This window comes from Rhinopithecus bieti, unplaced genomic scaffold, assembly GCF_001698545.2.
Source record: "Rhinopithecus bieti isolate Rb0 unplaced genomic scaffold, ASM169854v2 scaffold_3040, whole genome shotgun sequence".
In the NCBI taxonomy this organism is placed as follows: domain Eukaryota; kingdom Metazoa; phylum Chordata; class Mammalia; order Primates; family Cercopithecidae; genus Rhinopithecus; species Rhinopithecus bieti.
In genome coordinates this window covers 4,829,593-4,848,646 of record NW_016804657.1, presented here as the reverse complement: position 1 = coordinate 4,848,646, position 19,054 = coordinate 4,829,593, and the positions used below count along the sequence as shown (strand labels likewise).

The 19,054-nt window shown below is 38.1% G+C and overlaps 1 protein-coding gene across 1 annotated transcript in view; it reads left to right on the top strand.

The window, feature by feature from the left end:
- TRIM33 (tripartite motif containing 33) overlaps positions 1–19,054 on the top strand; it is a 115,057-nt gene that overhangs the window by 93,398 nt on the left and 2,605 nt on the right. Inside the window, 6 exon segments of the mRNA XM_017869780.1 lie at positions 8,650–8,782; positions 10,241–10,304; positions 11,839–11,998; positions 13,186–13,535; positions 16,091–16,214; positions 17,547–17,621. Coding sequence (XP_017725269.1) covers positions 8,650–8,782; positions 10,241–10,304; positions 11,839–11,998; positions 13,186–13,535; positions 16,091–16,214; positions 17,547–17,621 — 906 coding nt within the window.

Here is a 19,054-nt window from a genome sequence, read left to right as displayed (position 1 = left end):
GATGCAGTCATAGGGGTGTGGGAAAATCCACCTTACTTGCTGAATCGCTTTTGGGTGGGGCCACAGGAGGGCTTGTTGGAGGGCTTGTTGGCTCCAGGTGGAGCCATTGTCTGTGTCAGATATGCAAGAAACCTCAAAAGGTATCTAAAAAGGCCAGTCTTAGGTTCAGCAATAGTGATGTTATCTGCAGAAGTAATTAAAGAAGTTACCTATCTTATGACCTCCAGAGTAATGGCTGGCAGTCCTTTATGTCAACACCTTAGCAGAATTGAGGCTCCTTTCCTCCTGCTAGCCTGGTGGTCTCTTTTTAACTTTACAAAGGCAGTTGAGTTTTGGGGAAGGGCTATTATATAGACTATAAACTAAATGTCTCCCAAAGTCAGCTTGTCTCAAACCCAGGAATAATTAATGTCAGCATGAAGGCTAAAGGCAAAGAAGAGGGAGGTTGACTAGATCAGATCCTCCCTGACTCTTTCACTGATAGAATTTTTGCAAAGGCAGTAATACAGTTTGGCTCTGTGTCCTCACCCAAATCTCACCTCAAATTGTAATCCCCACTTGTCGAGGGAATGACCTGTTAGGAAGTGATTGGATCATGGGGGTGGTTTCCCTCATGCTGTTCTTACAAGATCTGATGGTTTTTAAAGTGGCAGTTTCCTCTGCACTGACTCTCCTACCGCCTTGTGAAGGTGCCTGCTTCCCCTTTGCCTTCTGCCATGATTGTAGGTTTCCTGGGGCCTCCCTAGCTATGCAGAACTGTGAGTCAATTAAACCTCTTTTGTTTATAAATTACCCAGTCTCAGGTAGTATCTCTATAGCCATGTGAAATTAATGCAGGCAGTTTCATTAGTGACTTTCCTAGAGTCACATGAAAGATAGAAAAGTTGGAATTTTAGGCTGGGTGCAGTGGCTGTCACACCTGTAATCCCAGCACTTTGGGAGGCTGAGGTGGGCAGATCACCTGAGGTCAGGAGTTCGAGACCAGCCTGACCAACATGGAGAAACCCCATCTGTACTAAAGATACAAAATTAGCCGAGCGTGGTGGTGCATGCCTGTAGTCCCAGCTATTCGGGAGGCTGAGGCAGGAGAATTGCTTGAACCTGGGAGATGGAGGTTGCAGTGAGCTGAGATCATGCCATTGCACTCCAGCCTGGGTAACAAGAGTGAACCTCTATCTCAAGAAAATAAATAATAAGAAAAGTTGGAGTTTTAAGTCCAGACTACTAATTGTAAGTCCAGTTCTTTCTCCACACTACCTGTAACAATACCAGGGAGGTAGTTTGGGATTGTAGGCCTGGAAAGATGTGGTATTGAAAGCTTCGGGCAGCCAGAGATATGCACAGTTTAACAATGTCATTCAGTTTTTACTAAGCACTTACCTTATGCTAAAGTTCTCAAGCATTGAGGATAAGAAGATAAACAAGACTTGGTTCTAGTTCTTAAGAACCTTACAAAGGGAGAGGCAAGTATCATCTTTTTTATTGAAATATAATTCATATACCATGAGATCCACTCTAAAAATGTACAGTTCAGTGGTTTTAAGTACCTTCACAAGATTGTACAACCATTACCGCTAATTCAAGAATGTTTTCATCACCTCAAAAGAAATGGTACTCATTGGCAGTCACTCATATCCTTCTCTTCCAGCCTCTGGAAACCACTAATCTACTTTGTCTCTATGGACGTTGCACAATATGAATGGAATTATATTAGGCCTTTGATGTCTGGCTTCTTTTACTTAGCGTGATGTTTTCCAGGTCTGTCCATGTTTTAGCATGTATTGGGATTTCATTTTTTTTATGGCTGAATAATATTTCATTGTATACATATATCATTTGTTCATCATCAGTGAACATTTGCTTTTCTTTGGCTGTCAGGAGTAATGCTGTGAGCTTTCATGTACAGGTTCATACAAGTATGAACGTAGTATACTAAGCTGTTGTTGCATTGCTGGTTATAAAGAAAAGAGGTTTAATTGTGTAACTGTTCTGCACGTTTTTCAGGAAGCATATTTAAGCACATTTATGGATTATTTTTAACTCTTCTTCTACTTAATTTGGCTAGATTAAGAATTCACATGGAGAAAACCTAGCATTAGCATTAGTTTAAGCTGCTGAAATAGCCAAGATAGCTAAGTTTAAGATTCAAATGTAGAGGTGAAGTCTCAGGTTTTTTTTACCTGATAAGAAAAACTTCCTCAAGGACTGAAATTGCACTTTAGTGTGTAGATATGAGATATAGTTTGTTGGCCAAGATAGAGTTGTTGTTTTAGACTTGGGAAATGGTACATGCAATGGTTTGAGGGAGTGAAAAGGCACAGCTGGGAGTAATAAGATAGAAGTGAGTTGTTACACAAAATAGAATAGATGAGGAATTATTTGTATAGCTATTGATACATACTAAGTCAGATGTATTAATGGTGATATAGTTAGGTAACTAGAAGAAATATATTAAAATGAAGAATTTTAGCATTTACATTTTGTTTATGCAAGAAGGTAATAGGAGACAGTAAATGGAAAACAGGGAATGTTTTGTAGTATTTTTAGTGTTTCACTTATGGTACAGTACATGTATTTCATTAATCAGGTTTAGAACCTTTCTGTTTGTTGGTAAAATGTAATATTTTCCTGATGATCAGTAGAATAGCAGCTAAATATGGAATCCTTTTATTAGGTTCAAGGCCACGTCTTCAATACAGCATAACACTAGAGCATTTCTGGAAACATGGGTCACTATTAATGTACTTGTATATTTTCTTTAACAAATATCTGAGAACTTACCATGTATTAGACCCTAGGTACTGATTATATAAGGATCAAATGGAAATGGTCCTTGACCTCAAGGAGTTTCTTGTATAATAGGGAGACAGTTTTCTTTTGTTCGTTTTTATTGTTGTTCTTTTTTTTTTGGTTGGAGTCTTTCTCTGTTGCTCAGGCTGGAGTGCAGTAGCGCAGTCTTGGCTCATTGCAACCTCCGCCTCCTGGGCTCAAGCTATTCTTCTGCCTCAGCCTTCCGAGTAGCTGGGACTACGGGCGTGCACCACCCCGCCCGGCTAGTTTTTTGGATTTTTAGTAGAGAAGGGGTTTCACCATGTTTTTCAGGCCGGTCTCGAACTCCTGACCACAGGTGACACGCCCACCTTGGCCTCCCAAAGTGCTGGGATTACAGGCCTGAGCCACTGCACCTGACTGGGTGACAGTTTTCTAAACCGTCAAAACAGTGAGCTTATTGGTACAAATGGATGTGTATAGATGACAGTGAAAGAGTAGAGGCAGAAGGTTGTACATTTGCCTGTGGAAGTCAGAATCGACTTTATATGAGATCATCTTAAATTTGGACTTGAAAGATAAGTAGGCAAGTGTTAGCTAGTCAAGGTTAGTTAGAAGGCAGATATTCCAGATAAGAATTATGTATGCTGAAGCAACAAAGGGCATGAAAGGAGTGTGAGATTCAAAGCAGTTAGGTATACTGTAGATGATAATTTCAAGTCTGAGGTCAGATTTTGTGATTTTTCTTTTTTATGCTGACTTTGTCACTGTTTTATTTTAAGCTGTCTTAAATCTGGGTGCAGTGGCTCTGACTGTAGTCCCAGCACTTTGAGGAGGCCAAGACAGGAAGAGCACTTGAGGCCAGGAGTTTGAGACTAGCCTGGGCAACACAGCAAGACCCAGTTTCTACAAAAAAAAATTAAAAATGAGCCGGGCATCTTGGCATGGACCTGTAGTCCTAGCTGCTTGGGAAGCTGAGACAGGAGGATCCCTTTAGCCCAGGGGTTCAAGGTTGCAGTGAGCCGTGATCATGCCACTGCACTCCAGCCTGGGCAACAGAGTGAGACCCTGTCTCAAAAAAAAAAAAAAAAAAAAATAGAATCTACCTCATGGATATGTTGGTAAGATTAAGTTTGGTGCCTGACATGTAAGTATTCAATAAACGTTAGTTGTTATGATTATTTTCTCTTCCTTTTCTTTTCACCAGCCCTCATTATTAAAAGTAAGCTTTGGGAGAAAGGACCCCTATTATGCTTTCGTGTTATGCTTAATAGGAAAATTATAACCATTCATCCAAGTGTGTTGAGTACTTTGTACTTGTCTTGAGGAACAGTGGGGATGAGAGAGACTTGCTGTCATAGAGTTTACAGGCCAGGAGAATGCAGACATTTATAGATTTTTAAAAACCCTACCTATAATAAATTGTATAGCATTACTCAAAGGGGAAATTACAAGGCATCAACGTAAGGTGAGTATATACCAGGAGAACCCAATAACACTTAGAGGGTTGTTAAAGCCTCTTTGAAACCTGGAAGCTGGGTAAGAGTTAGTAGGGAGATATCAGCAGTAAATTTTATTAGGAAAAAGAGCAGAATTTGAAATCCCACAAGGGCTGAAGGAACTGGGCACTTTTGAAGAACAGAAAAAAGTCCAGTGAAGAACAGGAAAGAGAGAAGGGCCTAGTTCTATAGAGGAAAATGTAAACTAGATCAGGTAGGGCCTTTGTTAAACTGCATAAAGGATTTTGGATTTTATCCTTAACTGGATGAGAAACCATTTTTGAAGGGTTTTGGTGGTGTAGGAGTAGTGTACATGACCTATCAGATTTGCCTACTTTTTAAAGGCCTTCATGAGCTATATAAAACCACTGTAGCTTTTAAAAAAGAAAAAGGAAAAAAATAAAAATAGCTGTCTATCCCGTTCTTTCACCTGACTAAATCCCAGCACTGTAACCAATTGGTGTACATCCTTTCAGATTTTCCCCTAGGAATATACAAACATGAGTTTAGAAACACGTGTGTGTGTGTATGTTTTAATATATTTTGGTTTATTTTGTTTTGTTTTGAGACAGGGTCTCACTCTTCTGTACAAATTTTTCTTTTGTAGAGGATCACTTGAGACTAGGAGTCTTGCTACTAATAGTTGACCAGGCTGGTTTTGAACTCCTGGCCTCAAGTGATCCTCTTACCTTGGCATCCCAAAGTGTTGCAATTACAGATATGAGCCAACAGGCCCATCGTGTAGTTTTTTTTAAGTAACAGAAAATGAGATTATACCACATGTACACACCTAGTGCTATAAATACTGTGTTGCAAGTTTTACATTTGTTTTTACATTTTTGCTTTTGGACTTTTCTTTTTTTCTTTTCTTTTTTTTTGAGATGGAGTTTCACTTTTGTTGCCCAGGCTGATGTGCAATGGCACAATCTCAGCTCACCTCAACCTCTTGCCTCCCAGGTTCAAATGATTCTCCTACCTCAGCCTCCCGAGTAGCTGGGATTACAGGTGTGCGCCACCACACACAGCTAATTTTGTATTTTTAGTAGAGATGGGGGTTTCTTCATGTTGGTCAGGCTGGTCTCAAACTCCCAACCTCAGGTGATCCACTCACGTTGGCCTCCTAAAGTGCTGGGATTACAGGTGTGAGCCACCGTGCCCAGCTGCTTTTGGACTGTTTCATGTCAGTTCTTAGAGCTTTCTTGTGTTTTAATCCATATGGTATTCCATTTCATTGGATGTTTGTTTAGCCCTCTCTTGGTGAACTTTTGGTTTATCTCTCATATGTTACTATTAAAAACAAAGCTGCATTTGTGAAAATATGTTAACGTCATTAGTCATTAGGAAAATGCAAGTTAAAATCACGGTGAGATGTACCATGACACGCTTATTAGGATGGCTAAAATTAAATAGACTTAACATTAACCATAGCAAGTATTGGTGAGAATGTGGAGGAACTAGAACCTTCAAACACTGTTGGGATTGTAAAATGGTACAATCACTTTGAAAAAAGTTCAATTTCTTTAAAAGTTAAACATGTATCTGTCATAATGATTCAGCCCTTCTGCTTTTATTTGCCAAAAGAAAACAGGAAATATAACTATACAGAGATTCGTACTCACATGTTTATAGCAGCTTTATTTGTAATAAGACAAAAACTGGAAACAACCCAAATGTCCACCTGCAGATAAATGGATAAACAAATTATGTGTTCGTGTAATAGAATATTAACTAACAGTGAAAAGGAATGAACTTGATCCAACAGCAAGGATAAATCTCAGTTATACTGAGTGAAAAAAATAGATGAAAAAAGCATACAGTATATAATTCAAATTATATAAAACTCTAGGGAAAAAAAAAAACTAAAGCTGAAGAAAGCAGATAAGTGGTTGGTTGAGGACAGGTTGTTTGAGAGAGAGATTGATTACCATGGGGCATGAGGAATGTTGGGGGTAGTAGATAAAGATTTGTTCACTATTCTTGATTTTGGTGTCCCAGTTGTATACTATGTGAAAATACATTAAACTTTCACATCAGATCCTACACTTTGAATATGTTTAGTTTATTGTACGTTATTTATACCTTAACATCATTTGTAAAAAGCTGCATTGAGGCACAATGAGTGTATAGTTTCAAACACATATTTCTGTAAGCTATGTAGATACTGGGCCAAAAGTAATTACACATTTAAATTTCACATAGATATTGACAAAGTGCTCTACAAAAAATATTGTGCCAGCTTATATATTTGAAAATGCCCATGTTTGCACTGTCTTCCCAAATCATTTTTCCATCTTTTCCAATGATGGATTAAAATGACATTATTGTTAATTTTCTTTTCTTTTTTTTTTTTTTTTTTTTGAGATGGAGTCTTACTCCGTCGCCCAGGCTGGAGTGCAGTGGCCGCATCTCAGCTCACTGCAAGCTCCGCCTCCCGGGTTTACGCCATTCTCCTGCCTCAGCCTCCCGAGTAGCTGGGACTACAGGTGCCCGCCACCTCGCCTGGCTAGTTTTTTGTATTTTTTTAGTAGAGACGGGGTTTCACCGCATTAGCCAGGATGGTCTCAATCTCCTGACCTCGTGATCCACCCGTCTTGGCCTCCCAAAGTGCTGGGAATACAGGCTTGAGCCACGTTAATTTTATTTTCATTTCTTTGGTGAAACTGGTTTTCTTAAGTTCATTGATTATTTTTTCTGTAAATTGTCTTTTGTGAAATGTCTTTGCTCATTTTCCTATTGGACTGTGTTTTTACTTTTAAGTCATGAAAATTATATAATACTTATATTTCCATGTACTTATTCAGGGATGATCAAAAAACATTGCTTTAATGAATAAATGAATTAATTTAATGTCTTTCCATTAGACTTTTAACTTTATTTATGGTGACTATGCATGGGTGAAAGCCACAGATGAATGTTTCAGTTAGCAGCTTAGCTGTTGGAGGTTATAATGACATCAGGGATGCCCTTTAATGTATTTCCTGTTTGCCTTTTCCTGACCTGTCCATCCTCTACCCTTAGAGTTATCTTTCTAGCAAGCGATATAAATTGCAAGTGAGGAGTATAAAAAGGAGTGGAAATAGGTAACTTGAGATTTTCGTGTCTGTTTTGAATCATCTTCCCCCTTCTTTGTTTTTAGGTGGCCTGCAGCCCCATTTTCATCTCTGGCCCATATTAGGTACTCCCCCCTCAAAACAAATCTTCCAGTTGACTTGAGTTGCAGCTAGGGATTCACCTGTAGTTACAGCTTTACAAGTACATCCTTGGCCAACAGCTATGACCACAGGGGGTAACACAACTGTATTGTCCTTTGATTATCCCTCCAGCTAACCTACTGCCTACTCTCACCTTCAGCCCTTCATGTCTCTGGCATGGGTTTTGTTTTGTTTGTAATTACAGTACTTTGGGAGGCTAAGGTGTGCAGATTGCTTGAGCTCAGGAGTTGAAGACCAACCTGGGCAATGTAACAAAATCCCATCTCTACCAAAAAACCACAAAAATTAGCCAGGCATGGTGGCACATGCCTGTAGTCCTAGCTATTTAGGAGGCTGAAATGGAGGGCATGGCTTGAGCCTGGAAGGTAGAGGTTGCAGTGAGTCGAGATGACACCACTGCTCTTCAGCCTGGACAGCAGAGCCAGACCCTGTCTCAAAAATAAATAAAAGAACAATATGACCATTTCTTTTATGAAACAGTGTAAGATTTAAGGTAATATTCATACTTGAATAATTTTTTTTACTCTTTCTTACATATTTTCTCATTTAATCAGAGTTCTGCAATATAGGTGGCATGTTTTAAAGACAGGAAACTGACGTTCAGGTTGAGAACCAGCCCAGAATCATAGTTATGGGTCTTCTGGCTTTATCCTACTGCCTCTAAGTAAGGGAAGGGCTCATATGTACTGTTGACTATGCCCTTTTTTATGTAGTAAGGGGCCTTATGTGTCAAGCTAAGGGCTTTCTGTGGGCTATAAGAATTTTCTAGAGCTTTAGAGCTGGGTACTAACATAATTACATTTCTATTTAAGTGAATGATTATGGACATTGAAATGGAGGGATACTGGGGACAAGAATGCTGATAAATAGGTCCTGCAGCAATTTTGAGAAATGGCAGAAGTGTCAGAGCATGTCAGCTATTTTCATAATAGAACATACAGGATTTGTTTTGCTCTGAGCACCTAGTTGTTTGTTGAATAATACAGTTTTATCCACACAAACTTTATACTGTGTGGGCCCTCGGGACCCTAAGGAAGCAGTAATAAGGCTCAACTTGATATTGGATAATCTGTTAGTTTATTAATAAACTGAATATAAGCAGTGACATAAAATTAATAACTTCTCTGCTTTAATCAAAGCAAATTTGTCTTTATCTTCTTTCTCTTCAGTTGGAAGATGCTGGCTCAAGTAGTTTAGATAATCTACTAAGTAGATACATCTCAGGCAGTCACCTACCCCCACAGCCTACAAGCACCATGAATCCCTCCCCAGGACCCTCTGCCCTTTCTCCGGGATCATCAGGTAAAGCAAACAGGGATATTACCTTATTTTTTTAACACCTAAAAAAAAAAGTCTCACTATCTGTCTTAGTCAGAATTCTCCAGAGAAACAGAATAAGTAGGAAGTCTACTTGAAGAGAGAGAGGGAGATTGAGAGAGATTTATTTTGAGGAATTGGCTCATGTGATTGTGGGTGTTGGCAGGGCAGGTCAGGCAGGCTGGAGACCCAGGTAAGAGTATTATTAAAGTATTGAGACAAAATAACTTCTTTGGGGCATGAGGAGGTAGGGGAGAGAACAGGGCTCCATCTTCTCTTCTCTCTTAAAAGGGCTTTACCTGATTGTATGAGACCCACTTGCATTATGGAAAATAATCTACTTTTCTCAAAGTCCACTTATTTAAATGTTAATTAATCCCATCTAAAAAAAAAAATGCCTTCACAGTACCATCTATACTGATATTTGGCCATACTGCTGGGTGTCATATCCTAGCCAAGTTGACACAATAACAGATATTTTTTTCTTGATTGTTCTTTGTAATTATTTTTGTTCAAATACTATTGGTACTCTTTTCGCTAACTGAAATCATATTGATATATATCTGTAGTCGACACTGTTTGGAACTCCAAATTACTCAACCCTTAGTATAGTCACAGTCTTTTATGGGTTTAATCTTACATTTTACAATACAGGGGGTCAGTTGAAGAATTCTTTGGTTCCAAGTCAACTTTAAAACACTTTGTAAAATAATGAAACATTGAAAAATTATTTAAAAAATAAGAGCTGAAGAAGGGCAGGTTAATTTTCAAACTGTAATTTTAAAATAAAAAATTTGCTGAGAACTATTAAAATAGCCATGATATGTAGCTCTCTTCCAAAATCCCAGTGGTTTTATTAACCCCATTACTCAGTGATTCAGTTGGGACTCTTGAATACGTGATTGAAGCAACTCCAAACAGGTTAACGAATCTAGAAGTGTTATTGAATGTATTTTTCTGATGTAAATTAAATGTTACTTCTTTCTTACTGAAACAGACCACCTACTTCTTTCTAGAGGAAGAACAGTTCACTTGTGAATATGGATTTTCCATGAGATGCAACATTAACATATTTTTTAAATCACATAATTTTTAAGATTTAATAAGAATTATTTCAGGACTTCTGAAAATAATTAATGGGAACCTAAGTAGAATATTTTATCAAATAACTTGTTGAGGGATGGCACATAACGTTTTCTTGGTCTGTTTTATTGACTGGATAGTGGTGCCCTGAGGAGGATTCTGAGGTGATGTCTGGACACAGCTGAGAGAAACTGGTTGATGTCTGCTAATGGTTACACATGTATTCCCGACTTTGTGACTAGATCTGATTTCCAAGAATTTTTTAGTTGGGTTATAATAATCTTGAGTTCTGTGACCAGTAGGTAGAATTCCAAATATTCTTATATGCATTGATACTCATTTTGACTTACTACTTTTTAGGTTTATCCAATTCTCACACACCTGTGAGACCCCCAAGTACTTCTAGTACTGGCAGTCGAGGCAGGTGAGTATTATGTTATTAATAATTATTTTTTTCCTTTTTGTTAAGAACCTCTGTATACTTAACACCCAGCTTTAACAGTGATCAAATAATGGCCAATCTTGTTTCTTCTATACTTCTACCATTTCCTTTCTGGTCTGAATTATTTTGAAACAAATCTCAGTCATTTCACTTGTGACTGTTTCAGTATATATCACTTAATGAAAATAACTTAAAAAATTTATAACCACAGAACCATTATCACACCTAAAAAAATTTAACAACTCATTCTTTAATATCAGTAGAGATCCATTAATGTTTAATGTTCCCAATTTTTGCAACAAATGCCTTCTAAAAAGTACCAGATGATTTCTTTGAATCAGATGCAAATAAGCTCTATACATTTCCATCAGTTTGTTTATGTCACTATCAATTTATTTGTTGTAAAAATGTAGTTTCTCCTATAATGTTTTCCCAATTTCTCCATCTTGTCATTTAAGTACACACTGCCTCCTGTTTTTTTGTCTATGTTGGTATTTAGATCAAGAGGGTTGATCAGATTTAGGTTTGATTTGGGGGAAGGGAGGGCAAGAAGACTTGGTAGTGTAGTGGTAGTGTATACTTCCAGCAGGGGCGAATTATGCCTGGTTGGGGTTTTTGTGATAGCAACCGTTAATAATCATTGTTTAGCTCTATTATTTTTCTGCTGGTTGAAATATGATATTTTAATTATTGTATCATTCTTTATTTCGAGTATTTCTGTAAAGAGAAACTTTCGTCATCAACTATTGGGTTATAGGAAAGATAGGATAAATTCTATTTCCCTGCTTTTGTGGTAACGAATTGATTTCTAACACCCTCCAACAGTGACAGTTTTATTGTTATTACCTTTATGGACTGAGATATTTAAACATACTTTGTATATTTTAATCCATTACATATGTTATGTATCTACGTATGTATGTATGTATATATGTATTGAACACTTAACATTATTCCATCTTTGGCCTTCAGAGCTTTCTCAGGCTTGCTCTTTAGTCCTTTTGCTATAATCACAGCAGTCTTTTTTAAACTTCAGTGTTTCCTGTGAAACAGTGTTTCAGGTTCATTTTGTACATTTCTTGCTTCAGACCTGGAATCAGCTACTTTCCCAGGAAGTTCTGGTAATGTTAGCAGAAAAGCAGGAAAATAGTGTTTGAGGGTAATATTCTAGTGCTAATAGCACTCATTGCTACTGAATTGCTCATTGTTTCTTAGGCCTTTTCAGTGGACAGAGCTAAGAGATAGGAGTGTGTGTGTGTGTGTGTGTGTGAAGATAGAAGTGCTTCAAACCATAAAATGTGTTTTCAGGGTCTTCTGAAAGTTGCTGCATAATTTTAAAGAGTTTGAAGCTAGGCTTTACACCACATTCCCCTTAACCACATTATGAGGTATCCTTATCTTCTACAAAGTTAATTGTCTGTTGTCTTCACTTTAGTAAACATTACTTTTCATACAATTGTTTTTATTTATACCATATGTCAAACATATCTGATCTTTATTTGTTGTTTCTTATTAGCTGTGGCTCATCAGGAAGAACTGCTGAGAAGACAAGTCTTAGTTTCAAATCTGATCAGGTGAAGGTCAAGCAAGAACCTGGGACTGAAGATGAAATATGTAGCTTTTCAGGAGGTGTAAAACAAGAAAAAACAGAGGATGGCAGGAGGAGTGCTTGCATGGTAAGCTCCCACTGGGGTCTGACAGGGACTTAAGGACATCACTTCATTGATTCTTTCAGCTCTGAGTATATTAAGACTAAGTAGTGGTTCTAGGAACATTTATTTATTTTTGAAATTTCATGCCTGGCACAAGCCAGATATATCTTTTTCTAACTCAACTTTTTTGTCTGAGAGTCAGCTGTAATTATCAGAAAAGACAATAATTGTACTAAGTACTCATTTGAAATTATCTTTGAATTTGTATTTAGTCAGTATTCTTGCCATGATGCTAAATCAGATTGTATCTCGTCCTGAAATTGTTATTTCAGTAGTCACGTTGACTCTCAGGCCACAAAAGATCTTTGGCATTCTCCTGGACCTGTGAGCTGAGCATTAAGATTGCTGACACAAAAGAAATTTATTGATCAGAATTTTGTGATAGGAAGATTGTCTTTTGGCTTATGTATTACTAATCATTCTGGAGTTCCTTGAGTGGAACATTTTATATAATTTCTAATATAGAATGAAGGAAGGCTAAGCCCCTCTTGGTTTAAATATTTTGATTTTTGTTTTCTCTTTCTGACCAGGCTTTTTCCTTTTTTATATGGTTGGCACATAGGAATTCATCTCAAGGTATTAGTATATTTAACACAGTATATATAGATTCAGAGAGCAAGAGATTCAGCCTTGGGTTTTTGGAGTACTGTTACCTCTTCATCCAGAACTTGGTTTAGAAAGTACCCCCATTAAAAAAATGGGTGCCAAGGGTGGTGTACGATTTCTTTAAGTTGTTGCAACCTTCCTACAATATAGTGGAATGATAGGTGAGCAGAAGAATATTATAGAATGCTTCTAAAATGCTATGCAAAAGATTCTAGGTATGAAAAGGAGTGTGCCATAATTAGCTCTCTCAAGGAAAAGTATAACCCTATGCTGACTTCCCAGTCAGTAGCTTAACAGTTTAATTAATTTACTTATTATCTGAGTGAGACATTATTAGAGGGGCAGACCCCTTAAAATCGTATATGTTAGTGTGCCTGAATAATTTTGGGATTATTGTCATTTCTTATGGCACTATTGTGATTTATAAAATAAATTTAAGTTATGTCAGTATATCTATATGCATATTCACATAGCTTTTAAATGCACATACTGCATACAATAAAGATTAAATGATTCTTCAAGAATTTGTCATCGTTTTGTTTTAGTTGAGCAGTCCCGAGAGTAGCTTGACACCACCTCTCTCAACCAGCCTGCATCTAGAAAGTGAGTTGGATGCATTGGCAAGCCTGGAAAACCATGTGAAAACTGAACCTGCAGATATGAATGAAAGCTGCAAACAGTCAGGGCTCAGCAGCCTTGTTAATGGAAAGTCCCCAATTCGAAGCCTCATGCACAGGTCGGCAAGGATTGGAGGAGATGGCAACAATAAAGATGATGACCCAAATGAAGACTGGTGTGCTGTCTGCCAAAATGGAGGAGATCTCTTGTGCTGCGAAAAATGTCCAAAGGTCTTTCATCTAACTTGTCATGTTCCAACACTACTTAGCTTTCCAAGGTACCAGTGAAATAATTGATTTTTGTTTATTTTCCTAAGCTAAAATAAATAACAGAAGATCGTTCAGGGCAGATGGCCTTCTAACCAGTGCGTAGTATTTCTATAAAACAGGAAGCCTGTTATTCTTTTGGTATTAGCTTCCAGAGAAACTAACAATAAACTATCTAAGATCTAAGTGGTACATTAATGTTAAAGAGTAGATTTCATCTCCTGGCCTTTAGTTTATATTCAGTATAAGGAAAATAGATAAAATTCTAAATTAGGGGGCTAAGGTTACAAAGCCTGTAGTCTGGTTATAATTCTGTAGTAAACTTGGGCAATTCACTGATTATCAGGGATCAGTTTTGGCATCTACAAGTGGTAGGTTTTGGTTTAGAAGAGCTGTAGTTCTTCCCTTCCATTTAATACTTTATGTTCATGCAATCGCATCTCTGATTTCAGAGACCATAAAATAGTAGAGTCATACTTGTTTTTTTCAATCTTCTCCTTTCTCTCTTGTCCCCCAATTTCTTTTTAGTGGAAGTAAATCAGTATTCTTGGTAAACCCAGCTTTTTTCTTGTTATAAATTAAAAAAAAAAAGATATATCTTCTCAAATTCCCGAGAAGCAGTAATTTTAATTGAATAATAGTACCCTGTTTGAAAGAGTCAGCCTTTTGGATTAGAAAACTAGTAGATATTTAAACAGTGCCAGAATATTTTTCTGAAGAATTGTAATTTCTTACCTAAGTCTTTGGAGATACAGTTATTTGCTAGAGATGGTCTTAGAGATAAGGGCCTTCTTTTTCTTTACTCTTGTTTAGAAAAGAAAAGCATTGGCACTTTTCTTATTTAGAAAAGAAAAGCATTGGCACTCTGATCTTGAAATTAAGAGTTTTCTTTGGCTAGTAATATTTACTGGAATGTCAGAATTTTGCCACTGAATGCTTTCTTTCAATGGCAAATACTTTGAAATGATTGTAAAATGTTGGCGCAAATTAGCCAGGCGTGGTAGCTCACACCTGTAATCCCAGCACTTTGTGAGGCTGAGGCAGGCGGAGCACTTGAGGTCAGGAGTTTGAGACCAGCCTGGCCAACATGGCAAAACCCCATCTCTGCTAAAAATACAAAAAAGAAAAAACTTAACCAGGCATGGTGGCACACGCCTTGTAGTCCCAGTTACTCGGAGGGCTGAGCCAGGAGGATTGCTTGAACCTGGGAAGCAGATGTTGCCGTGATCGAGATTGCACCACTGCACTCTAGCCTTGGTGACAGAGCAAGACTCCGTCTCTGAAAAAGAAAAACAAACAAATAGATTGATTAGTACATATCCCTAGATTTAGGATCTATGTATATACCTCTTTATATATCTCCATATATCTATTTATATAGAGAGAGGGAGTGAATATAAATAAATCATTTTAGAAGTCATAGTTTGATAAGAAATCCTGATAAAAACAAAGTATATACTTGGTAGGGTTAAAATATAGGAGGTGGCCAGGCATAGTGGCTCATGCCTGTAATCCCAGCACTTTGGGAGGCCAGGGCAGGTGAATCACTTGAGGCCAGGAGTTTGAGACCATCCTGCCCACCATGGTGAAACCCCATCTCTACTAAAAATACAAAAATTGGCCAGGCATGGTGGCGGGTGCCTGTAATCTCAGCCCTTTGGGAGGCCGAGGTAGGCAGATCACCTGAGGTCAGGAGTTGCCTGGTCAACATGGTGAAACCCCATCTCTACTAATAACACAAAAATTAGCTGGGCATGGTGGCAGGCATCTATAATCCCAGCTACTCAGGAGGCTGAGTCATGAAAATCGCTTGAACCCGGGAGGCAGAGGTTGGAGTGAGCCAGGATCATGCCACTGTACTCCAGCTTGGAGGACAGAGTGAAACTGTGTCTCAAAAAAAAAATACAAAAATTAGTCGGTCATGATGGTGCATGCCTGTAATCCCAGCTACTAGGGAGGCTGAGGTACAAGAATCGCTTTAACCCGAGAGGCAGAGGTTGCAGTGAACCAAGATTGTGCCACTGCACTCCAGCCTGGATGAGGGGGAGATTCTGTCTCCGAAAAAAAAGGAGGTATATATACATGTGCTTGTGCCTGTAGGTATGTGTGTGTGTGTTCTAGGTTTTGACCATGAAAAAACAACTGATTTACTTTTGGCATTTTAATACATGCCAAAACAGCACAAGATACCTGAGAAACTCTGTAACCTATGCTCTTCTTATTCATAAATACTGAATCTACATAAGGGTGATACTGGGACCTGGGAGAGTTGGTCTTAGGCCTTATGCTGCAAGTACTGCTCATCACTACTTAGAGACCCCCTTTTAATGCAGAGATGCCATTTTTATAATGCATTCCAGAAATAATCAATTGAAGTGTGACTAGGAAAGTTTAGAGGAGTTTTAATCACATGACTTCACCTGATGAGATTTCACAACTATAAAACTTTCCTTTTTCCAAAAAATTATTAAGAAAATAAACCAGGCCCCTGTCTAGGGAAGTAGCTTCTCTAGAGCAGGCTTTTTTTTTATAATTACGTGGATTAATTACCTATTTCCCTGTCTAGTGGGGACTGGATATGCACATTTTGTAGAGATATTGGAAAGCCAGAAGTTGAATACGATTGTGATAATTTGCAACATAGTAAGAAGGGGAAAACTGCGCAGGGGTTAAGCCCCGTGGACCAAAGGGTAAGTGTCAAATAAGTTGGTTTGTCACTGGGATTCAGTAGTGGTCTGCCTATATTTACATCTTTTTAAAATTTTTCCTGTGTAGCATACACAAAACCTGGTAACACTTAGTTTTTAATCCTGTCATCTGATGGTATATTGATGATCTCTGAAGTCTTTTTTTCTCTAACTCTGAACTACAGACCGTTCTATCCAGATTCCTCAAACTTAAGATGTCCCAACTAAAATCTTAATTTCTAATCCTCTCCTTCCAAACACAAAACCAAGCAAATAACAATATAAAAAAAGTGTATTCCTCCCCTAGTATTCCCCTTAATTGAATGATACCACTATTCATTTCTGTTGCTCAGGTTACAAACCTATTAAAAATGAAATAATAATAACTATAATACCATTTTCTTACCTTTTCCCACCATTACCACTCTAGACAGACATCCTAATTTCTCATCTGGACTATTGTAATTATCTCTTAACTGCTCTCCTCGCTTCTGCTCTTGACCTTTATAGTCTGTTTTCTGTATTAAACAGTGTTCTTTTTTAAAAAGTAAACAAGTCTATCATTTCCTTGCTTGAAATTCTCTAATAGCTTCTTATCATATTAAAAATGGAAACTCTCTCCTTACTTTACTCAGAATTTTACCAATCTGGCCTGTAGTCTGATTTCCAAAGACAGAATCTTTTGCATTGTCGTGTGGTCATTAGAGTTAAGTTTGGCTCTACTCTGGTGTATATACTTGCAAAAACCCTCATCCACTATCTGTGAAGACAAGATATGTGTTTAGTGTATACAAACTTGTATGACTTGTATTAAAAGAAGTTTAGATAAATAGAAGACTGTGAATGTAAAATGCATCTCAGTTTACTCATGATTGGGTAAAAACACATTTTTGGAGTTAGATTGAGAAGGCCATTTTTATTTTGAACCTGACTGGAGTCATTTGAAGAAAGGGGATAATAACTTTTAACATTTATCTTGCCTGTCTAAGGAATTACCATGAGGAGCAACAGTGATGATTTATTTACTTATTTATTACCAAGTAATTTATAAATTTTTGCACAAAGTGTTAGATGTTGCTTTTGTGACTTCCCTTCCATAAATTACCTTAGTTATCTTCCATTCTTATTTAAAGTAGAACAAAAGATAGTCTGAAAACAAAATGAGAAGCACAGGAGTTTTCTTTGGGTGTTTATGTTTACTTGAGTATCTAATAAACAGGGGGCTTGTGTTCAGTTTGTTGTAATCAAACTTTGTTGTGATATAGTTCTCATTCTCGAGAATGTTTTATTAGGAGAAAAATGTTTCATGTGCTTTCCTTTCCTTGTTTGGGCCAGAAATGTGAACGTCTTCTGCTTTACCTCTATTGCCATGAATTAAGTATTGAATTCCAGGAGCCTGTTCCTGCTTCGGTGAGTTGCCTACCTTAGTAGCTCAGTGGGGGAAGTCTCATAATACTTAAGGGTATGGGCTCTGGCGGTTGGGCGCGGTGGCTCACGCCTGTAATCCCAGCACTTTGGGAGGCTGAGGCGGGTGGATCACGAGGTCAGGAAATTGAGACCACGGTGAAACCCCCGTCTCTACTAAAAATACAAAAAAATTAGCCGGGCTTGGTGGCAGGCGCCTGTAGTCCCAGCTGCTTGGGAGGCTGAGGCAGGAGAATGGCGTGAACCCCGGAGGCGGAGCTTGCAGTGAGTCAGATCACACCACTGCACTCCAGCCTGGGCGACAGAGGGAGACTCTGTCTCAAAAAAAAAAATGAGTATGGGCTCTGGCCTTAGACTAAGCTTGTATTACACCTCAGCTTTCTGGAATAAGCTCCTCAACCTCTCTAAGACTCAAGTTTTCTTTTCTGACACAATTTCTTACCTCATTGGGTTGTTCTGAGGATTATATAAGATAACCTATGTAAAGTGTTTAGCATAGTCTATAGTCATTGACTTTTGTAAGGGATAAAGGCTCTAAAATGCTACAATAAATGGAAGATTAGAGGTGTTTGGTGCCTAATAAGTGGGATAAGAATATTCTACACACATTTTATTACTAGCCATCAGTTGTTGAATAGTACATTATTACATTACCAGGCCTGTTAGAGAGTATTAAATGGTAGTTGACTTGTTTACTGAGTAGCCTGAGAAATGAATTTTAAATCACAAAAGGCATAGACGGAAGATGTTTTGTACAAGCAGTAATCATCTGTTTCTGGAAAGTTTGTCTCATCTTCAAGTGCAGGGATTTTAAAGTAGAAAATAACTTTCAAACATTTTCTTTTTATGGGCCATTAAAATAGCTTCTCGGCCAGGCATGGTGGCTCATGCCTGTAATCCCATCATTTTGGGAGGCCTGGCAGGTGGATCACTTGAGGTCAGGAGTTCAAGACCAGCCTGGCCAACACGGTGAAACCCCCTCTCTACTAAAACTACAAAAATTAGCCGGGTGTGGTAGCGCACGCCTGTAATCCCAACTGCTAGGGAGGCTGAGGCAGGATAATTGCCCGAACCTAGGGGATGGAGGTTGCAATGAGCCAGCATGGTGCCACTGCACTCCAGCCTGGGCAACAGAGCAAGACTCCATCTCAGAAATCAATCAATCAATCAATAAAATAACTTCTCTAACTTTACTTTTATCCCAAGGGTGGAAATTTTTGGCCAGGGTTGGGGCCAGAATTCCCTAGCATGAACACTAAATGGTTAATAAAGTTAGTAAATTTTTCTTACGTGCTAATAGTCTTGCTTCCTCTGTTACTAAGTCAAGATTTCGTGATGTAAATGATATTCTCTGTGATGTCTTCCAGAAGACATCATATTCTAATTGTAACATTAATATATTTTATAAATTTTTTTTT